At 48.7% G+C, this 22,517-nt stretch overlaps 1 protein-coding gene across 1 annotated transcript; it reads right to left on the bottom strand.

The window, feature by feature from the left end:
* Nucleotides 1–268: 268 nt before the first annotated feature.
* SYNDIG1L (synapse differentiation inducing 1 like) lies at nucleotides 269–17,094 on the bottom strand. Its single transcript, XM_036275256.1, has 4 exons — nucleotides 17,048–17,094; nucleotides 1,810–2,291; nucleotides 978–1,118; nucleotides 269–822 (listed from the first exon to the last, which is right to left on the bottom strand). The coding sequence occupies exons 2-4, from the start codon at nucleotides 2,230–2,232 to the stop codon at nucleotides 664–666; spliced, it is 723 nt and encodes a 240-aa protein (XP_036131149.1). The 5' UTR covers nucleotides 2,233–2,291; nucleotides 17,048–17,094; the 3' UTR covers nucleotides 269–663.
* Between the last annotated feature and the right edge of the window lie 5,423 nt (nucleotides 17,095–22,517).

The raw sequence follows: 22,517 nt of genomic DNA on the forward strand, positions 1-22,517 counted from the left end.
GGCCTTGGGGCAGAGTTTACATGCCTGAGCCCCCTCCTTCTAGAATCTATAGTCTCACAAGCTCTCAGGAGAGATAAGCACCATCCAGAGCCAGAAAGAGCAAGGGGCCCCTGTGTCTCCATGAATTTCCCTCCTGGCTGGCTGGGGTTTGGGCATCATGAGGCCAGATGGTGCGATGGGGAAGCTCAGGCTGTCCCCAGGGTGGAGACTCTTATGAGCTGAAAGGACTGGGTCAGGTCCCCTGCCCCCCAGGCATCCCTTTCCCTCCCTGTGACCCCCTGCTCTTTCCCTGTGGAGAGCTGGCAGAGTTGGGTGGTGGGTGCCTGAGGGCACAGACACTCTAGAAAGTGGGCAGAATGGGCTGAGCTCCAAGCTGGCATCAAGCCAGAGGTGGGCCCCTCCTGGTTGGTGTGGTGGGCAGCCCACCCTCTCCCCGCTTCCCAACACAGCCCAGGCTGGAGGGAGGTGCCCCGGCCCTGCTCTGGGGCGAGGGGCAGTGGGCGGGACGAAATGACGGTTGAGCCCTGCAGCCTGGGAGGCCGCCCCCAACAGCGCCCTCACGGCTTGTCTTCGGGGGCAGGGCTTTCCAGACAGTCTGCAGCTCCAAGCCCCGCAGCCCCTCAGGTGGAGCAGGGGAGTCAGGATGCTGGACCCTGCCGGCCACTAGCCATGGCCATTGCGGGACATGTAAGCTGCCAGAGCCACCACCACGGCCACATAGAGCCCGGCCCCCACGGCAATGGAGAGCGTGGCCAGGAAGAGGGCCCTGCGGGAGGTGGCGCTGGCCAGGCGGAAGTCCCCCTTGGAGATGGCCTTGCTGGTCTAGGGAGAGAGATGTGCTGGTGAAAGGGGGCACCCCCAGGCCCAGCAAACAGCCCCGGCCCGCCAGGCCCCTGAGCCCTCCTGTACATGCCTCTGCCAAGCCCCCCAAGGGAGGAGGGTGGCTGGAGCAAGGCCTGGGCCCCCCCGAGTCTTACCCCCTGGGAGAAGTAGAAGGCAGCGATGCCGAGCGGCCAGAAGCAGCAGAGCATGGAGAAGATAGTGAGGCCCAGGTGGTCCCTGGGGGGCAGCGTGAGGAAGTTGTCTTCACTGTCGCTCTCTGTGGAGGTTGCATCACTCTGCAAAACAGGAGTGGGGTTCGTGACCCAGGATCACCCAGTGGCAGTGATGTGGGGCGACGGGCAGTCTCCTCTGTCGGTGGGAGTGTGGGTTGGGCTTGGCGTTCTCTACCAAAAACCTCAGCAAGGACCCAGTGACTCCATCTTTTGGAATTTATCACAAGGAAAGAACATAAGTATATATGTACCGGCACGTTCAGCACTAGTTAGTGAGTGTGAAAGATCAGAAACAATCACAATGCCCACTGATCAGGAGAATAACCACCACGGAACCTTTTACAGTCACCTTGTAAGGAGATTAAATTATGTGGAGCAATACTGAAATATGTTGCTTAGAGAGAAAAATCAGGTTATAAAACGAGGCACAGCAAGATCTCTCTTGGGGATTGGGATGAGATAAAAACACGAATAAAAACAGACTAGAAGATTGCCCACTAAGATAATAATGTTATCTTCCAGTGGTTTTCTGTATTAACTGTATATTACTTACATAATTAAGATAACAAGAACAATAAATGCTATTTAAAAATTAAACAGTTCAGCCAGGCTAGTGTGTCTCAGTGTGGGCGGCAGCCTCGTCAGCAGGGCCTTTCTTGGTACCGTACAGATTTCTGGGCCCCAGGCCAGGCCAACTTAATCTCAACACCTGGCGGTGGGCCTGGGAATCTGGGTTTTAAACACATGTACTCACCTCCTCCTCCTCCTGGTCATCTTCCTGTCCCTGCAGCTCCTCTTGAACCTCATAGGACACAGTCTGGATGGTGACACCCTCTTCGGCTTGGCCAGGTTCTGTGGGCCAGTCTGTGGGCCCTGCCTGGGGCTCCCTGCTCTCTGTGAAGCTGGTCTCACAGCTGCCTGCTCTGGGCTCCTTGACCTTGTCCCTCCCCAAGAGGCAGCTAGGCCTGTACCAGGCCTCCACAGCCAGCTGCAGGGACCCTGGGTCCAGGAGCTGGTGGGCGCCCGCAGGGCCAGAACCTCCCAGGAGGAAGGAGTAGAGCTTCTCCTGGCAAGACCAGCTGGGTGAGGCCTCGGGGTAGGGGTAGGGGCAGGGGCCGTGGAGGTGGGCAGGGCTCCGAGGCAGCAGAGGGTTCTGTAGTTCACTCAGACTCTCCATGGTTCCGGGGGCAGCTCCAGGAAAGGGAATCTGGGCCAGCTGAGCAGTCGTCAGAGAGCCTGCTGGGAGCGCAAGACAGACAGACCCTGAGGCTGGATGCAGGACTGGAAGTGGTTAAGAGCACAGGCTGACTCGCCTCAGACCCTGCCTTTGCCACTGGCCAGCTGTGGGACCTTGAGTTGGCTCCTTAACTTTTCAGAAACGTCTCCATCTCTTGGTCTGTGAATTGGGGATAACAGTTGTACCTACCACATAGAATTGGATTGTTCAGTTATCCAGTCAACGCATATTTACCGAGCGCCAGCCCCGTGCCAGGGACTGCACATAGACTCTGGGGTGTGACGGTGTGGGGGGCGGGGGGAGAGTACACACTTTTTCTTCTCGGAGCTTACAGCCTGGTGGAGAAGACAGCTGCCCAAAGAAGTATAGCCGCAGGTGAAAGAACAGACGATGGACTCACACAGAGGCTCAGGGAAGGCTTTGAAGCTGGGATCTGAAGGAAGAGGACAAGTTGACAAGGGCAGGGGAGGGGAACACATTTCATGCAGAGGCCAGAGAAAGGATGGCAGGTCTGAGAGCCTGGGAGAAGGCTGGTGTGGTTCAGGGTACAGAAGGAGGTAGGAATGGGGATGGAGCCAGACCATGCAGCCCTGTTGGAATCTAAGAGGAATTCACAGGTCTTGGCAGGTGTGATAGGATGAGGTTGGATCCTGACGCCTTTCCATATCTATGTGTGGGGAGGGGCTTGGAGAGGGGTAGGCTGGCTGTGACATCCATCATCTAGGAGGCTTTGCCATGGCGTCAGATCAGCTAAAGACAACTGGGACTCAATGGAGAGATAAAGAAAAAAGGATGAGCCCTGGCCGGTTTGGCTCAGCAATTAGAGCGTCGGCCTGCGGTCCAGAGAGACCCGGGTTCGGTTCCCGCTAAGGGCACGTACCTCGGTTGCAGTTTGTCCCCGGCCCTGGTTGGGTCATGTGGGTGGCAACCACTCAATGTGTCCCTTTCACGTCAAAGTTTCTCTCTCTCTCCCTCCCTCCCACTCTATCTGCACAAAATACTGAAAAATGGCCCTGGCCGGTTTGGCTCAGCGGTTAGAGCGTCGGCCTGCGGTCCCGAGAGATCCGGGTTCGGTTCCCGTTAAGGGCACGTACCTCGGTTGCAGTTTGTCCCCGGCCCTGGTTGGTCGTGCGGGTGGCAGCCACTCGATGTGTCCCTTCACATCGATGTTTCTCTCTCTCTCTCTTCCTCTCTCTCCCTCCTGCTCTGTCTGAACAAAAAATGGAAAAATATCCTCGGGTGAGGATAAAAAAAAAAAAAAAAATACTGAAAAATGTCCTCAGGTGAGGATATAAAAAAAAAAAAGAAAAGAAAAAAGGATGGATGAACTCTGGTCGATGTGGCTCAGTTGGTTGGGTCATCCTCCTGTACACCAAAAGGTGTCGGGTTTGATTTCCAGTCAGGCACATATTCAGGTGTGGGTTCGATCCCCGGTTGGGGCATGTGTAGGAGGCAACTGATCGATGTTTCTTTCTCACATTGATATTTCTCTCTCACTCTCTCTCTCCCTCCCTTCCTCTCTCTAAGATCAATTTAAAAATGCTTATAAAGAGAGAGAGAGAAGGATGACCTTAGGAGATATTGATAGGACTTGGTGGCAGGTGGGTACTGGGTTGAGGGAGGATTTGTTCTAGGGTTGGATGGGACCAGTTGTCACCTCTTCCTGGGGGAGGATGCTTCTCCCAGGTATGTTCTCAGGCAGATGCACCTTATGCTAACCTCCCCTCTAAGGCAAATTTTTACTTTGGGAAGTTCCTGTGGGATCTAAGGCAGGGCCTCCTGAGTGTTGAAATCTGGACTTGCACATCTTACCTGCAAGTGTAGACACACTCAAAGGCTGGAGTGTAGACACTCTCAGGGCCGCCTCTTCCTCCTTCAGCCAGCCCTGAGCACCTTCTGTGTACCTGGGAAGGGTGCACAATAGGTGCTCAGGGCTGGCTGGAGGAGGGAAAGGCAACCCTTTAGCGTGTCGACACCAGGCCCGCATAGCACTCTGGGATGCGTCAGGTAGAAGTAGAGCGTGGAGAGAGGACGGGCAGGCCAGGTGGCCCAGGGACCTGGCTCTCTGCCTCTCAAGCACATCAGAAAGCTGGAGGGTGACAGATTCACATGGTCATGTCTTGCCCTGGATTTATTTTATTTTACTAAAAATTTTTTTTTCTTTATTGACTTTAGAGAGATAAGGGAGAGGGAAAGAGAGATAGAAACATCAATAAGCGAGAACATCAATTGGCCACCTCCTGCATGCCTCCCATTGGGTGTTTGACCCACATCCTGGGCATGTGCCCTGACTGGGAATCAAACCGACGACCTCTTGGTACATGGGACGATGGTCAGCCACTGAGCCATACGGGCTGGGCAATAATTTTTTTTTAGCCCTGGTCAGTTTGGCTCAGTGGTTGGAGCATCGGCCTGTGGACCAGAGTCCGGGCTCGGTTTCTGCTAGGCCCTAGCGGCGAGGGGCACGTGCCAAAAAAAAAAAAAAGAAAAGAAAATGTTTTGTTTTTTTTAATCCTCACCCGAGGACACCTTTCCATTTTTTGTTCAGATAGAGTGGGAGGGAGAGAGAGAGAGAGAGAAACATAGACATGAGAGGGACACATCGAATGGTTGCCACCTGCACGACCCAACCAGGGCTGGGGACAAACTGCAACCGAGGTACGTGCCCTTAGCGGGAACCGAACCCAGGTCTCTCTGGACCGCAGGCCAATGCTCTAACCGCTGAGCAAAACCAACCAGGGCTGGGCAATAAAAATATATTTTTAAAAAACTTAAAAAGCCCTGGCCTTGCCAACCACGCTCTTTTGGTCAAAGTACACCCGGCTAAGCTTCTGGAACCCAGGTCATACAACCTTTCTTGGATTGTGCCATTAGGCAAAGCTTCTCAGTACTTCATTGTACAAAGATGTATGATCTCGGGTTTTCTACAATAAGGACAAACTGAAAGCTACCTGAACGTCCAAGAATAGGGACAAGCTAAATAAATTATGGCTCAACAATACCAGGTGGTACAAGGCCTTGGAACAGGTTTACGAAGAGGAGCGACATGAGAAATGCTCACTGCAGATTCAGTGAGAAGGCAGTATGTGCACGTAATCTTAGCTCCAGCAAAATGTCAATGGCGATGATCTCTAGGGGTGAGAGCACAGGTGTTTTTCCACTTTCTTTTTTACACCATGGTTTTTCAGTTTTCCACATTCATTTTTTATGATGAGCATGTACTACTTTTAAACCAGAACAAAGTAAGTGCATAGATTTCTTCTGAACCAAATTATCTAAAATCAGTTTACAATTTCCCCAGGCTGGAGGGTTCCTTCTGGGTTTAGATGCTGAGCACAGCATCAAAACCTACCTGGCATACACAGAAAGGTGTATGTGCATGCGTGCACGCACACACAGACACACACAGACACACACCCCTCCAATTCCATAAAGCAACCAAGCTAGCAGCTGCAACACCTGCTCCTAGTGGCAGTCAAGGGTCATAGTTTTCTAACAGGTCATGTTCTCCCCATAACCTGCTGGGGCCACACAGGAGTTCATTGAGCTAATCCCAGGGACCCAGCACTGACCTCTGGCAAGAAGTGGGTGGTAAGTCCCCAGCAGGAGCCTTCTCTGCCCTTGTCCTGGCCTGATCTCGTGGTCGGTGGCTGAGGGCTGCTTCTCCCTGTTCTCTGGAGTGAGACCAATTGCAAAGCAGACCAATTTTCATCTCCACCTCTGCTTCCTGGTATCCCCCGGGCTGTGTGTGCCTACCTTGCGTGCAGTGTTGTATGCCTGCCTACTTGCTGGTGAGCATGTGCACTCTGCTCCAGAAGACAGACATGAGATGTCTGGGCTTCTGAAGCTAAAAAGATTGCTCCAAATTGTGCATTTGGGGCTAGGTGTCTGGGCCCCACAAGAGGAGAGGGAGAGAAGGTGAACCTGAGAGGCCACAGCCCCTGGCTTGTTTTCTTTTGAGCTGAGAATTGAGCTGGGCCCTAAGGTTATCTAGTCGCTGATTTGGGGATAGAGAGCATACTGCCAGCTCTCAGACCAGGGACAGGGAGCCATCCAGGAGTCCACTAGAATCCAATTACAGCCTCCCACTGGAGTCCGATTGCACCTGAGCCCAATCACAACACAGTGGAACATCAGCTTATCTATAAAATGTATGGACGGGGTAGAAGGTGTTGATTTTTAACAGCTCGGCTCAATATGACTCTTGGATTCTATTGGGAGAAGAAGAATAATAACTTAACACTTATTGAGCTTTTTGCCGCGTGCCAGACACTGAACTGTTCTTCATGCTCATTTTAACTCTATAATTCTAGTGGGAGAATACAAATAGGATGGGGGCTTCCTCTTCTAGCTGTGGCGGACAAACTCGTGTTACACCAAACTTGCAATAATAGCTAGAAATGCTAGGGGCAAATATGAGGGCATTGGATAGTCACCAAGGGAACAAAAACTTGAGGGGTCAAGGTGCCGGGATCCCAGAGGAAAGAGAAACACGGAGCGGGGAGCCTGGCCCTGGGTACCACTTTCCCCTTCTCCTCAGAGTCAGAGACCAGGGAGGAAAACTGGACTTCAGGGCCAGTGAAGGGGGGGGGGACCCAGAAAATAGCCTCGGTTTTCAACCTCTTTAGCACTACCCCTCTTTCTGGTGGGAGCAAACCAGAAACGAGACAGAAAGCAGGCTTTGAATCAGCTCCGACCCCAGTTGGATTGAGGTGATCTGCTCACAGCCTGGCTGCTGGCTGGAAGAGTTCTCAGGGCACGGTTCTCACTTCAGTGTGCATCAGCATCACCTGAGGACTGCTTTTTTGGTTTTCCTTATTGACTTTTAGAGAGAAAGGGAGAGGGAGAGAGAGATAGAAACATTGATGAGAGAGAACATGGATCAGCCGCCTCCTGCATGCCCGCCACTGGGGATCAGGACCACAACCTGGGCATGTGCCCTGACTGGAATTGAACCGGTGACCTCTTGGTGCATGGGTTGATGCTCAACCACTGAGCCACACCGGCTGGGCACCTGGGAACTTCTTAAACCCAGACTACTGGCTTCCATCCTCAGCGTGTGATTGCAGGGAACCTGGGCATGCACATCTGTAACAAGTTCTCGGCGATGCTGATGCTGCAGGTCCAGGGACCACGAGTTAAGAACCACTGCTCTGATACTCGCTGAAGAATAGTAAAAAAATGCATAACCAGTAATCTAATAGAAGGGGAACATGAAATAATACAAATACCTAAATATTCAAATGAGACAAGAAAAGATAGAAAAAAGACTATAGAAGAGGTGAGACAAATAGTAAGATGTTAGACTTATGCCCAACTATATCAACAATTACACTGGATGTGAATGAAATAAAATTGTCCATAAAAAGACAAAAATAGTCACTTAGTGTGTGATCCCATTTATATAAAATTTGAGAGAGGCAAAACTGTAGTGACAGAAAGCAGATCAGTGGTTGCTAAGAGCCAGGTGTTGGGGGAGGGGACTAAGGGGCTTGCGGACTTTTTGAATGTAGGGACTGTTCTATACTTGATTGATTGTGGTAGTGGTTACATGGCTGTATTTCACAGAACTCACTGAATTGAATACTTAAAATTAATGATTAAAAAAAATCCTCACCTGAGGATATTTTTTTTATTTATCTTTAGATAGAGTGGGAGGGAGAGAGAGAGAGAGAAACATTGATGTGAGAGAGACATATTGATTGGTTGCCTCCCGCACAACCTGGATTAGGGCCGGGGACCAAACCGCAACAGAGGTACATGCTCTTGACTGGAATTGAACCTGTAAGTCTTTGGTCTGTGGGCCGATGCTTGAACCACTGAGCCAAACCGGCCAGGGCTAAAATTAATGATTTTTATTATTGTATGTCAAAACTGATTTTTGCCTTTTATTTTATGTATTCATTTTACTAGTAATATTTTTAAAAATTCTCACCCAAAGTTTTGTTTTTATCAATTTTTCAGAGAGAGGAAGGGAGGTAGAGAGAAAGAGAGAAATATCGAGATCAGTTGCCTCCCATATGTGCCCCAACCGGGGATTGAATCCACAACCTAGGTGTGTGCCCTGACTGGGAATCGAACCCACAAACTTTTGGTGTATGGGATGACGCTCCAACCAACTGAGCTACACAGTCAGGGCATATTCTAGTTCTTTAAATGTAATTCTTCAATTACAGTTGACACACAAAGCTATGTTAGTTTCAGGGTGTAACATAGTAAATAGATATTTATATACCTTATGAAATGATCACCAGATAAGTCTAGTACCCTGGTGGCACCATACATAGTTACAATATAGTTGACTTCACATCCCTGTGACTATTTCTTTTTTTTCTTTATTGATTTTTTTAAAGAGAGAGAAAAGGAGAGGGAGATAAAAACATCAACTGGCCGCCTACTGCACTCTCCCAACTGGGGATTTGGCCCACAACCTGAGCATGTGCCCTGACTGGGAATTGAATTGGCGACCTCTTGGTACATGTGTCGACACTCAACCACTGAGCCACCCCAGTCAGGCCCTGTTACTATTCCAAAACTAGTTTTTTAAGTAGACAAAGACTAGATTATTTTTTTCTCAATCCTCACCTGAGGACATGCTTAGAGAGAGAGAGAGAAAGAAACATCAGTTGGTTGCCTTCTTTATTCTTTTTTGTTGTTGTTGTTAATCCTCACCCGAGGATATTTTTCCATTGATTTTTAGATAGATAGAGTGGAAGGAAGGGAGGGAGAGAGAGAGAGAGAGCAACATCAACATGAGAGAGACACATTGATTGGTTGTCTTCCTCACAACCCTGACCGGGGCTGGGGATTGAACCTGCAACCCAGGTAGATGCCCTTGACCAGAAATCGAACCTGTGATCCTTCAGTCCACGGGCCAATGCTCTAACTACTGAGGACCAGGACAACAGTTGCCTTCTGTACGTGCCCTGACTGGGTATCAAACCTGTAACCCAGGTATGTGTCCTGACCAGGAAGCAAACCAGCAACCTTTGGGTGCACAGGACAATGCTCAACCTACTATGCCACTCTGGCCTGGCTGGATTTTCAAAATAACAAAATCCAACTACATGCTGCTTATAGCAATGTACCTTAAGTTTAAAAATACAAAAAAGTTCAAAGTAAAAGAGTGAAATAATAATAACACCTCACACTTATCAAGTTCTTACGTTCCAGGCCCAATTCTAAATGCTATGTATTATCTCATTTAATTCTTACAGTAGCCCTAAGAAGTCTGTGCCATCATTATCTCCATTTTACAGAATAAGACTTGGGGACATAAGAAAGTTAAAAGTTGTCTGGCTGGTGTGGTTCAGTGGTTGAGCATCGACCCATGCACCAAGAGGTTGCCAGTTCGATTCCTGGTCAGGACACATGACCAGACTGTGGGCCAAATCCCCAGTGTGGGGCATGCAGGAGGCAGCCAATCGATGTTCTCTATCATCAGTGTTTCTATCTCTCTCTCCCTCTCCCTTCCTCTCTCTCTAAAAATCAATAAAGAAAAAAAAGTGCGCACATGCACACGGCTGGTGAGTGGTGAGCTGGCCGTGCCCCTGCCTGCAGATAGGACTGCAGAGTCACTGTGCTCTGGCGCCGCTAGATGTCAGCTGCCATTTACTGAGTGTTTGCTTTGTTCTGACACCAGGCCAATTGTTTCAAATGCAGCATCTCATTTAATCCATTCTCCTTCACATGTGCGGGAACTGCAGCTCAGAGAGACTTAATAGATCTTCTGAGATCACACAGCTGGAGCATGGCAGAGTCCCGTTCCACCCAGGTCTGTCTGACCGGAGCTCATGCTGGCCTGAACAGCATCGAGTTCTCCAGGTTAGCTGCAGGGTGGGGCCTGGAGCTGCTTTTTTGCACACTATACCTGGTGGGCACTGAAGTGTTTGGGAAGAGGCATCATGAACACTGTTTTAAAAAAAAAGGCCAGCCTTGGCCGATTTGGCTCAGCTGTTAGAGCGTCGGCTCGTGGACCAGAGAGTCCCGGATTCCTTTTTCACTAAGGGCACGTACATCCATTGCAGTTTGTCCCCGGCCCCAGTTGGGGTCATGTGGTCGCAACCACTTGATGTGTCTCTCTCACATCGATGTTTCTCTCTCTTTTTCCCCCCTCTCTCCCTCCTGCTCTATCACAAAAGAAAAAGAAAAAAAAGGCCAAAGGGACAGTGTGATGTAACTAGGAGTTGGGTCATAACCTAGGGATGGGGCCAGCCCTTATCAGAACCCTGTAAAATTGTAACTAGCTACTATTTACTGCATGAAGCTGGCTATTATTATTTCCCATTTTTCAGATGAAGAAACGGACACTCAGAAAAGTGAAGTAACTTGCCCAGGATTAAACAGTGACACACTGGATTTGATTTTAATTGAGCCCAAAGCCTAGGCTCTCACTACTGTGCCTTCCAGAGCCCACCTGTGTGTAGAAGGTCATGATAAATGGTGTGGGTGAGAGAGGGTGAGGATTTGGTCTTGACTGGGTTAAAACCAGAAGCCTCAGAGAAGGGAATGGGACAAAGGAGCTTTAATAAAAGATTAAGAGATTTGGGATGATTTAGCAGCCCAGAGATGGCTGATTAGATAACCTTAAGGTCTGGAGTCACATAAATACAGAGCCATTGTGAAAAGCTGAACTACTCACCTGCTATCTCTCACCTCAGCAAGAGAGACTGCCTGTAAACTGAAAGATAAAAGCAAGAACTTCCTAATAAGGCAGAAGATGAAATACAAATGATTAAAATCCAGGGAAAAGGTGAAACTGTTAACAATAGGCGCCAGACTACCCTCTAGTCAGATACTATGTAAACTGTTGTACAAACTGTGAAGTGTGATTATGGTGCTGTAGATGGCTTGGGGCTGGATTTGATGATTTCTGGCCTAGAAGCAAGAGAACCACCAGATCAGCTTGGGGTAGTGGCTGTAACTCCCTGCATCTGGCAGTAAACAGAGAAAGTTGGGGGCAAAGATGCGGAGAGGGGAGGGGACGGCAGAGTCACAATTGAGGGAAAATAGGAAACAGCTTCTTTTGCTTCTGTTTGTCTCAGGAAGCTAACACAATTAATTATTCTTTCATTCTCCTCTGTCTTCAACAGCTCCTAACCCCCGATCTTTCCTAACAAGCACTTAAACATATTGTTTCCTTTCTTGCTTTGAAAATAAATCAACTGTGATGGTTGTAAAACCTGGCTGTAAATACTTTGACATTTCTCTCACCGAGAGGTGGGGGTCTATGTCCCTCCTCCCTAATCTGAGTGGGTTGTGACTGCTTCAACCACGGAGCACAGCAAAAGTGATGCTGTGGGCTCTGGCCGGTTTGGCTCAGCAGTAGAGTGTCGGTCTGAGGACCCATGAGTCACGGGTTCGATTCCGGCCAAGGGCACGCGCCTCGGTTGCGGTTCTTCCCCGGCCCTGATTGGGGTCATGCTAGAGGCAAACAGTCGATGTTTTTCTCTCTCTCCCTCCCACTCTGTCTGCAGATAAATGGAAAAATATCCTCAGGTGAGGATTAAAAAAAAAAAAGCGAGCCCTGGCCGGTTTAGCTCAGTGGTTAGAGTGCCGGCCTGCGGTCCAGAGAGACCTGGGATCGGTTCCCACTAAGGGCATGTACCTCGGTTGCAATTTGTCCCCGGCCCTGGTTGGGTCATGCGGGTGGCAGCCACTTAAAAACAAAAACAAAAAAAAAACGATGCTGTGGGACTTGAGGCCAGGTGACACAAAGCCACGCGTCTTTCACCTTGCTTGCAGGCACACCCACTCTTGGAACCTGAGCTGCCTGTACATAGTTGGACTAGTCTGAGGCCACCATGCCGGAGGCCATGAGTGTAGATCCTCCTTCCTGTCAGTGGAGCCTGCTGAGCCCAGCCTTCTAGGCATCGTGGAGAAGCCAGCCATGTGTGTGAGTGAAGCCATCTTAGACTTTCCAAACCAGCCCACTGTCCGCTGAACACCACTGGGTGACCTCTGCACGTGCCACGTGGATTAATCACACAGCTCAATTCTGCATGGATTTCTGATCCCCCAAATCCTGAGGTGTAATAAAATATCTTTTGTTTTAGTCACTAAGTTCTGGGGCAGTCAGGCAGCAACAGATAACTGGAACATCCTTCCCCAGTGCCAGTTCCCTCCTTGGGCTCCTGTCCCCTCTCCTTCACTTCAAGCGTGTTTCTCAGAAATGTTGTTTCTACTCACATCAAAACACTTCTGCTCTGGGCTCAAAAGTCACTTCCTCGGGGAGGGCATCCCTACCTCCTTAGTCTAGATTTCGTCCCCCTGGTTGTCTGCTCTTCCTCTCGGAGAGTTTATCTCAGTCTCTACTTGTATGTGTGTGATCTATTGATTAGTGTCTTTCTCCCTTACCAGACTGTGAGCTTCAAGAGGCTGGGGACTGCATCTCTCTTTCTTATCCCTGCAGTGCCTTGCCTGGCATATAGCAGGCACTCATTAAACAGCTGAGCTCATGAGAGAATGCGTGAGCTAGGTGTGCTGAGCTTCCTGCATAAGAAAATAGTTTCTGTGATCTGGGATGGATGGAACACATCTAGCCAGGGCACATTTAGTTCTATGCAACAAACTTTTCTTGAGCAGTTATTAGGAGTGCAAAAATAAACAAGCAATGTGCCTGCTTTGAGGAGGGGTGGGGAATACAGACTAGCAAATACAAAATTTCAATACAAGGTAGTAAGTTGTGTTAGCAGCACACACAGTGATATGGTGCACTGATAAGAGACTCCTATCCTAGGACGGGAGTGGGGTGATGGTGGGAACTATGAAGAGGGTTTCAGAGCAGGTGACAGCTGAAATGAGTCTTGAAGAAAGAAGGTGAGTCATCTAAGTGAGACAATGAGGGGAGAGCATTTCTAGCAGAGGAAACAACACAAAAACATGGGCTACTGGTATGGAGGAGAGGCCAGGGTGGTTTGATTGATGGAATGTGGCAGGAGGGGGATTGTCTTCTACTCCATACAGAGACTTTTATTTTCCTCCCTGTGGACAGTGGGGAGCCAATGATAGTTGTAGCAAGGAAGTGATATGGTGATACCTGTGTTTTAGAGCACTCTGGCTGGCAGCAGTGGGTAGAAAAGATTTGAGGTGAATAAGAAGAGAGGCTAGGAGTCCTGTAAAGAGACTATTGTAAAAATGGAGGCAGGAGAGGATAAGGACCTGAAACTGATCTATGGCAAATGGATGGAGATGAAGAGTCATATTTGAGTAGTTAAGAGGCCAAATAAATAGAACTTTGTGGTTGACAAGAAGTTAGGGAGGAGAAGGAGCCAGGAATGACTCCCAGTTTTCTGGTTTTGTCAGCCAAGTAGAAGGTGATGCCAGAAGCTGAGACAGAAGATCCAAGGAGAGGCTGCTGGTTTAAGAAGGCAGCCTGAGCCCTGGCTGGTTTGGTTCAGCTGTGACAGCACTGACCCAAGGACCGAAGTGCCTCGGGTTTGATTCTTGGTCAAGGGCACATATCTGGGTTGCAGGTTTGATCACAGGCCCCTGTTGGGGTCATGCGGGAGGCAACCAATTGATGTCTCTCTCTCCCCCTTCCACTTGCTCTAAAAATCAATAATAATAATAATAATAATAATAATAAAACCTTGGGTGAGGATTAACAAAAAAATAAATAAAATAAAAAGAAGGCAGCCTGAGACAAATGATCCCCTCTTCTACTTCTTAAGTTTTTATTAAAATGCCAAGGCAGCCCTGGCCAGTTTGGCTCAGCCGTTGAACGTCGACCTGTGGACCAGAGAGTCCCGGGTTCGGTTCCCGCTAGGGCCATGTACCACAAAAAAAATTAAAAAAAAAAAAAAATGCCAGGGCATATATTTTTTTTAAAGAACAAAATCATAATAAAATTGGAAAAGAGAAAAGAATGCTATAAGTGGACCAAAAACATTGAGGAATTTCTGGGAGATATAGAGCAGATGAAATTCCTTGGTGAAGAAGTCTGCAAACCCAAAACCCCAGAGATAAGAACAATTCCCATTCCAGGGAGAAGCCTGTTAGAAAAATAAATGTACCCAACTTCCAAGGAAATCCACACCAGCTGCCCATGCTAGTCAACACCTTCCTTTATTCATAAGTCTGAATGGACAACAAGGAAAATGAATACATGAAAATAAAGTAAAAGGATTAAATAAACAGAACAATCGACCAAATAAGATAAAGATCATCTAAGTTATAGAAAAGATATTTAACTTTAAAAAAATTCATATTGTCACAGAGATATAAGAGAATGTTGCATTCATAAACAAGAACAGGCTGCTATAAAAAAAGAGCTATCAAAGAACATGAAAGTATTTGGGAAATTGAAAATAATTGTCTAAATTTTCAAAAATTTAATGGTGGGACTTGGTAATAGAATGGACACAAAGACATACTTTTGTTTTTAAATCTCACTTGAGGATATGTTTCTATTGATTTTTAGCAAGAGAGAAAGGGGAAAAGGGGGGGGGGAGAGAGAGAGAGACAGTTGGTTGCTTCCCATTACACACCCAAACCAGGAATAGAACATACAAGCTTTTTGGTGCACGGGACAATGCTCCAACCAACTGAGACACCTGGCCAGGGCAAGACTAACTTTTTAATGTAAAAGAAAAAGTTAATACATTTTCCCAAAATAGAGAGCAAAAAGATAAAGCATATGAAATAGAGCTAAGAGATACAGAGAAGAGTCCCAGAGGTCCAACATCCATCTAACAGAAGTTTCAGAAAGACTGAAGGAAAAATAGTAATTAAAAGAACAGAAGCAGAAAGTGTTTCTTGAGCTGAAAGAAAAAAGAATAATTTGATTGAAAAGGCCCACCAAGTACCAAGCTGGAAAAATGAAACACACACACACACACACACACACACACACTCACACTCACACTCACATGCACTCACACAAGCAAAAAAGGATGAGAGGATGGGAAGGCAAAGTGGGTGAATTTGGTCTTGAAGTGTCTTTGGGATCCTAGGGTAGAAACTCCATGTAGCAATTGAATGTATGAAGTTGAAGCCCTGGGTAGTGGTCAGGGCTGGAGAGATATTTGAGAATTACTGAAGGACCTATGGATAGGGAGGAGAAGAGAAGATCAAGGAGGGGAGAGAAGAGGGCTGAGGAGGGGACCCAGGAAACAGAAAAAACAGCTGGAACACTTCTCAGCTCCTATGGAAGTCTTCTAAGGTGCTGTCTTCCAGGGAAAAAAGTCTACCCTGTTTTCTATCCACTGCCGCCCTGGGCTCCCTTGGGCTGGACTGGCCTCTCCCTCAGAGCATAATCCACCTGCCTGGGGGAATGGATTGTGGCTGACAAGGGTGAAAATTGCTGGGAGGATTGAGGTGGTAGCATCACTACTCAAATTAGTCCATTTTCAGGCAGGAATCAAATCTTTATTCTCACTGAAACAACCTGTCTCTCCACTGAAGCAGCTCATTCCCAACCACTTACAGGCAAACAGAGCATCTGATGGCAGAAGATAGCCCACATAATGGGGAGGTAGAGCATCGGGCCTTTACTCCCTGCTTGGCTTGCTTGGGGTGGGGGTGGGGGTGGGAGCAGCTGCAGGGAGAAGGAAGAAGAGAGAATAGGGGAGGAGGCAAGAGAAGAGAGAACCTGGATACGAAGAACAGGGATGAGATCAGTTTTTATTGTCCCTTAGCTTGTAGCAAAAGGGACCTTGCTCCAGATAGGATGCCTACCAAGCCTCTGAGAAGGGAAGGACATTGGAAAATGCCAAATGTTTAAGGAACTGAAATGTTTCTTCTTCCTAAAGTGAAGGCTGCTTCTTTTTCTTTCTCCCTGGGGTGGTGAATTGGCCTTTGAACCCGAAGGTCATTAATAATGTGCAGATATCTCCAGATATTCTCTTATTCTCTTTCTCTGTCATTTTCTGTGTGCCACCATGGGGAAGGGATTGGCATGTTTATTTCAATGTTACAATCTCTCTATTAAACACACACACACAAATACACATGTACACATGTAATTTCTTAATGACATTCATCTCTTCCCCTTCCTCAGACCTCTCTCACCCCCAACCCCAGATAACCAACATTACCCAATAATGTGCCTGGGTTGACTCCCTTCTTCCTTTTGAAACCTTGCAGAGGGGGTCAGAGTAGAAGCCTCAGCAGGGAAGGGGCAGGAGGGGAACACAAGAAGTAGCCAGTGGGTAGTTTTCCCCTGCTGGGAGAGAAGCCAGATGTGTCTGCCTGGTGCCCAGAGATGCCCTAAACCCTGACAGCTCTGGGGGTGGGGTGTCCACCCAGATAGCTGTAGAAGGAGGGGTGGTGCATGGATCTAGCCCTGGCAGCAGGCTGTCACCTTCCACAGACCAGTCTTGCAGAAAATAAAGCCCCTCTCTGTGGTTGCTGCCGCCTCTGCTGCTGTCACTTTGTTATAAAGGTTAGTGACTGTCCATTAACTCTGAGGAGCTGATTCTTGCCAGTGCTGCACCAACAGCTGGGAGCCAGAAAGTGCTGACATGGGGGGAGGGGCGGTGGTGGGTAAGTAGGGGAGGTCACTGGCATGGCTTACTCAGCTCTACCCAAGTGCCAATTAGCTAAGGTTTTTCTGCACATCAGCCAGACCTGCCACAGTTGAGAAAAATTATTGTCAGAGAAGCTCATTTTGTTTTTATATTAAAAATGCTCTCCCTAGGGATGGATCTTTCCTGACTGTCCCCTCCTTCCGTCTTCTTAGGAGGGGGATCCCAGTCAGGCAGAATCCCTGGGAGGAGATGGCCAAGGACAGGGTCCCTGGCCTTTGGCTACTCACAAAGGATGTTGGGGGGAGTGCTTTCTTGGCCTCTTGGCTTAGAGGCAGAGGCCCTCCCAGCTCAGCAACTCTGTACACACTTATGGCTTTCCTAGGAAAATAAGGAAGAATAGGGGATCTTAAGAAAACACTGACACTATAAATGTCTTTTCCTAGTTCTTATTTCTGCATTCATAAAATCCAGTTCTTCATTGAAAGGACATTAACTTATTCTTCAAATAAGGTTTATGAAGCTGGTATCCTGTGTTCAAGAAGAATTTAGGGATTTGTGGGCTCAGAACAGCCCTCAGATTTCCCCACAGAACATCAGAACTCATAATCTTAAAACTCATTTAGTTCAACCCTCTTTTACAGATAAGAAAACTAAAGCTTACAGAGGGGAAGTGACTGCCTAAGACAGTTATTGGCAGATCTGGGACCAGAACACAGGGCTCCTGACTTCCAGTCAAATATTTTTGTTCTGAGATATTTTAACACTTCATTCTCTTATTTTACACACAATTACTGAGTCCTTCCTATCTTCCAGGTGTTATGGGGGAGAGGAGGTGTTGAGGGAGGCAAAGAGATTAAAACAACACAATCCTTGCTTTCAAGGAGTTGTTTCCCTAGATCTGTGATTTTGGGGAAAAATAAAAATAAAAACTGTGAGTCAGACTCTCACCCTATGTCATCTTCAATAGGTGATGGAAGAGAAGGGGAGAGAACCCTTTTAGCTTCTCAAGACTTATAAGTTGGGTTTCACTGACTGAAACCTCAAGGAGGACAAGGAAAGAGGGAGCCATAGCCAGGTTGGGAGAAAAGAGGGAAAGGGTCACAGTGAACATCCAAGTCTGGCTTGTGGATGGGAACAGTGATAACAGCTCACCGAATATGGTAATGTACCATATGGCAATGGATAGTCGACAAGGCTTCAATCAGGCACATTGTTTCATTGGGTCTCGAGGCAGTTCTCTGAGGTGAGCAGAGAAGGTACCTTATCCCCACTTTAGGGATGAGGACACTGAGATTCAGAGAGCTCAGGTAACTGGCCTAAAGTCAGTGAATGCCAGTACCTAGTTAGGAACTCCTAGTCTAGTGCTCTTCCTACCACTGGGAGTGGGGAAGTTGTGCTGAGAAGAGAAGATGGGGATAAAGCAGTGGTCAGCTACAGTGATAGGCCAGTCTTCCTCTACGCAGTTTTATTTTGATTGCTACATGCTAGCACTCAGAGAACTCTGCTCTGAAGAACTGGAAGCACTTTGCAGGCCTGAATGAGCTCATTTGGCTCACTCTTGCCAAAAGAGGAAGGACTCCAAATAGAGGTTCTGTCTAGGGTCACCAGCATTCAGACACATAATAGAAAACAGGACTCTGATTCGCCCACTCTTTGCCCTCATGTACCAAGCAGTGTGATGCAAAACCAGCCTCCTTCCATGAGAGTCAAGAGGGTCTCTTTCCTTCTTTGGAGAAATGGGTTAATAGGTCCTGAGGGGCCTGGCCCGTCCCTTGGACCAAGGGTCATTCCACGGCAAAGAAATCTTGAGGCAGTCACCCTGAGGAGCAGACTTGGGGGAGGAGAGGGAAGCTACTGAAGCTGGCTCAGATTTCCCTAGTGTTGCAGAGCCCTGGTGAGGACTGGGGTACCACGAATCAGGAGACTCTCATAAGCGTTTCTTGTGGGCAGGGTGTCTCATAGCTGCCTGAGGTTGGGGTCAAGGCCTGGTGGTGTGGGGTCAGGGTGCCCAGGCGTCTGTCTGGGCCCCCAGTACCTCAGGCCCCTCTCACCATATAGGGTGAGGGGTAGGGAAGGACTTGGCGCAATCTCTGGCGAAGCCCGCATCCCTGAGAAGGGCCCCATAGCCCTCCCCAGCTCAATCCCGGCTGAGCTTCTGGCTCTGCGCTTCCGATGCGCCCCCAGACGGCCCCTTACCTGTCCTGCCGAGGACGGTCCCGCCTCCTTCGCGGGGCTCGGAGGCCCGGCATGGGCCGGTGAGCGACGGCGCCCCCGCCTCGTGGCTGCGGTGGAACTCCCGGGAGGGCACCTCTGCTCCCGGCCCCGGGTCACTGCCTCCGCCGCCGCTTCAGCACCACGGACAGCTCCCGCCCTCAGCCTGCCGCCGCCGCCCGCCCCGCCCGGCGTGGTCCCGGGAGCCCGGCATCCTGGCCCGGCTCCGCCGCGGCCGTGTAGCCCTCAGCCCGGCCCGAGGCGGCTCCGCGCCGACTTGGGAGAGCAGCCAGGAGGGTCCCTCCTTCCCCGCCTCCCGCCGCTGCCGCCGCCTCCCTCTCGCCTCCGTGCTTCGTGCTCCCTTCCACGCTCCTGAATCAGCCCACCAGGCGCTCCGGACCCAGCTCCGGGGCGGGGCGGGGCGGAGCGGGAAGCCGGGGGAGCCCAGAGGAGGCGGCGGAGCGAGGGGCGCGAGGCTGGACTGGGCTTCTCTGGTTTCTGGAACCGAGTCCCTTCTCCCAGCCCTTCTCTCCAACCTGCCTCCGTGCTCCCCCAGAAGCGATGCGTGGTCTTCTGGCTTCTTGAAGCATTTTTGGAGCTCCTAGGTGCCCCAGCCCTGAGTTTTAATATTAATATGCCCTGAAGAGAAAAAACAAGCAAACAAAAACCATTTATTGAGCGCCTACTATTTATCAGACACTACGCAGGTTTTAATGTTTTAAACCAATATAATCTCGTTTAATTTTTAAACAACTCTATGAAGCAATATATATACACACACACACCCCATTTCACTCATGAAGACCCTGGGCTCATAGAGATTAAACCTCTTCGTGTGGTGAGAGCAGTGCTGTGCTGGGAAATCAATGGACTTTAAAGACTATGGACCTAAGTTTTGATCCTGGTGTCCCACTTATTAACTGTATAATCCTGAGCAAATTATTTAACTTCAAAGCCTCAGGTTTCTTATTAACAAAATGGGGGAGCTGTAACACCTCATAAGAGTCATATGAGGACAAAGCAAGATGACATATGTGACACATTGGCTCCAAATAGTCCCTCAGTGGGTGAGCATTCCCCTCAGTTCTCCCAGAGAGAGATCTGAGGCCTGAGCCAGTGCTTCCAGCGCTGTCTCCCCCACTGCGATGCTCTTTATCACCCCCCTCACTTCAGTTTTCTTTTTGTAGCATGGGGACACCCTCATCTTGACTGTTATGAGTGGATGAGGCTATTTTCAAGCTCCCCACAACATCTTGAGTCTCACTACAGTACCAGGAGGTTGGGAGGGGAGAGTATTCTTATTTGCTGAAGGTAAATAGGGGCCCACAAAGTAAACCTTAGAGCAGCGTGACGCTGGTGCCAGGGCTGGAAGGAGACACTGAGGATGGGGCTGGCAGGGCAAGCCCTCCTTCCTCCCATCCAAGGATGCCATTGCAGCTGAATGGTGGGCTCCCAGACCTGCCACTCTCACATGGCATGGGGCATCTGGAACAATTCCATTTAGCTCCCAACAGCCACAATCTGAGCTAGAAACCCTACCCATCCCCTCCTTTCTTGTCATGGAGCTTGGGTTTCCTCCTCTTCTGGGCTGGGCAGATAGCTCCCTAAGCCTTGTGGTCTGTCTCAGGGCTGGTACTGGTGTTTAACCTGTTGGGTGTTAAATATATTCTTGTTCTTATTGTCCCTGCCCCATTAGAGGGGAGGCCCTGAGGTTAGAAAGTCTCTTGGACCACTCATCTGAGGCCCATTTCAGCATCTGTACAAACACCCCCCCACCCACACACACGACACTGTCTCCTTGAGTTTACGTGCCCTCTTGCACCTTTGGTTCCCTCTGGCCTTGCTCTCACAGGGGCTCATGGTCCCCTACTTGGCCTTGGCCTCCTTCTGCTTCTTTCCTCCCTGTCTTGGCTTTGCTCCATGTCTGGGCTGCATACCGAATTACTAATCAAAAGGATAATAAAAAAGCCAGTGAAGCAAAGCAGCACATAAATTCCAAATACTAATGTTGATAATTATATGCTGTTGCCTGGAGGGAAAACTTGAATAAAGGCCATTGATATCGTGTCAAGGGCCCTGGCCTGGGTACCAAAAGCCTTGAGTTCTAGTCTGGTCTTGGTCATTAATTGGCTGTGTGAATTTAGGCAATCCCCAATCTCCCTGGGCCTTTACTTCTTTAGGACTCTAAGCCTTATCAGCAGCTTTGAAGAAACTGCAGGACAATCAGCACTGTGTGAAATGTGTGTCAGAGAATGGTGGGCTAACACACAATAAGAGTTTCATTTGAGAAAATTACTTCTTGTCTGGCCGGTGTGGCTCAGTGGTTGAGCGTCGATCCATGCACCAAGAGGTGGCTGGTTCAATTCCCGGTCAGGCCACATACTCAGGTCGTGGCCAAATCCCCAGTGGGGGGCATGCAGGAGGCAGCCAAACAATGTTTCTATCTCTCTCTTCCTTTCCCTTCCTCTCTCTCTAAAATCAATAAAGGAAAAAAAATTTTTAAATTTATTTTTTATTTATTTTATTTTATTACTATTATTTTTTTATCCTCACCCGAGGACATTTTTTGATATTTTTTTCAGATAGAGTGTGAGGGAGAGAGGAGAGAAATATCGATGTGAAAGGGACACATCGAGTGGTCACCACTCACACGACCCAACCAGGGCCAGGGACAAACTGCAACCGAGGTACGTGCCCTTAGCGGGAACCGAACCCCGGTCTCTCCAGACCATAGGCCAACGCTCTAACCGCTGAGCCAAACTGGGCAAAAACAAGTTTTAATTATTTTGTATCCCTCACAGTGTATAAGGAATGGCTCAGAAACTGAAGAATCTATAACTATACAAAGTTTTCACTCCATTTTCCTTTTCCTTCCTGTCTCCATCAAGTATTGCCAGCTTTGTAAGGAAGGTGAGACCCCCATTAGACTCTAGAGAATACAAAATATAAGCCATAGTCCGGGGTTTTCAGGAGCTGCCATGAAGGGTGGTGGGGTAGAAAGACATGTTAACCCGCAACCCCAGCACATTGAGATAAGTGCCATTATAGGGTAAGTAAAATTGCACAGAGAAGGAAACAATAAACTCTGCCTGGGAAGTCCATGCAGGCTTCCTGGAGGAGGTGATATTTAAACAGATTTTTCTAAAGGATGAGGTATTCACCAGGAAGACCAGGAGAGGAGGAAATTCTGGGTAGAAAGTCCAGAGTGAAGAGACGAGGCTAGAAGACTGATGAGAAAGCTACAGTAGTGTCCAGAAAAGAGATGGTAAGAACGAGATTGAGTCAGAGGGGTGGAGAACAGGGCTTGACACACTTTTAGGGGAGAATAGAGAGGAGAGATTGGTTGTGGGGAAGGGGCAAGGCATCAAGAGTAATGGTGGGGCCCCCTGCTTCTGGAAAGCTGGTGCTACCTACAAGAGGGCATAGGAAGGGGAACAGATTCTGTATACCCTGTAATGCTGCTGAATGCCTTCGACCCCTCAATTGCTAGGTTTTTACACTGTCTGTTTCAATCTTACCCTACCTTTCGTTCCTCGAAATTTTTCT

This window comes from Molossus molossus, unplaced genomic scaffold (assembly GCF_014108415.1).
Source record: "Molossus molossus isolate mMolMol1 unplaced genomic scaffold, mMolMol1.p scaffold_m16_p_1, whole genome shotgun sequence".
Lineage (NCBI taxonomy): Eukaryota > Metazoa > Chordata > Mammalia > Chiroptera > Molossidae > Molossus > Molossus molossus.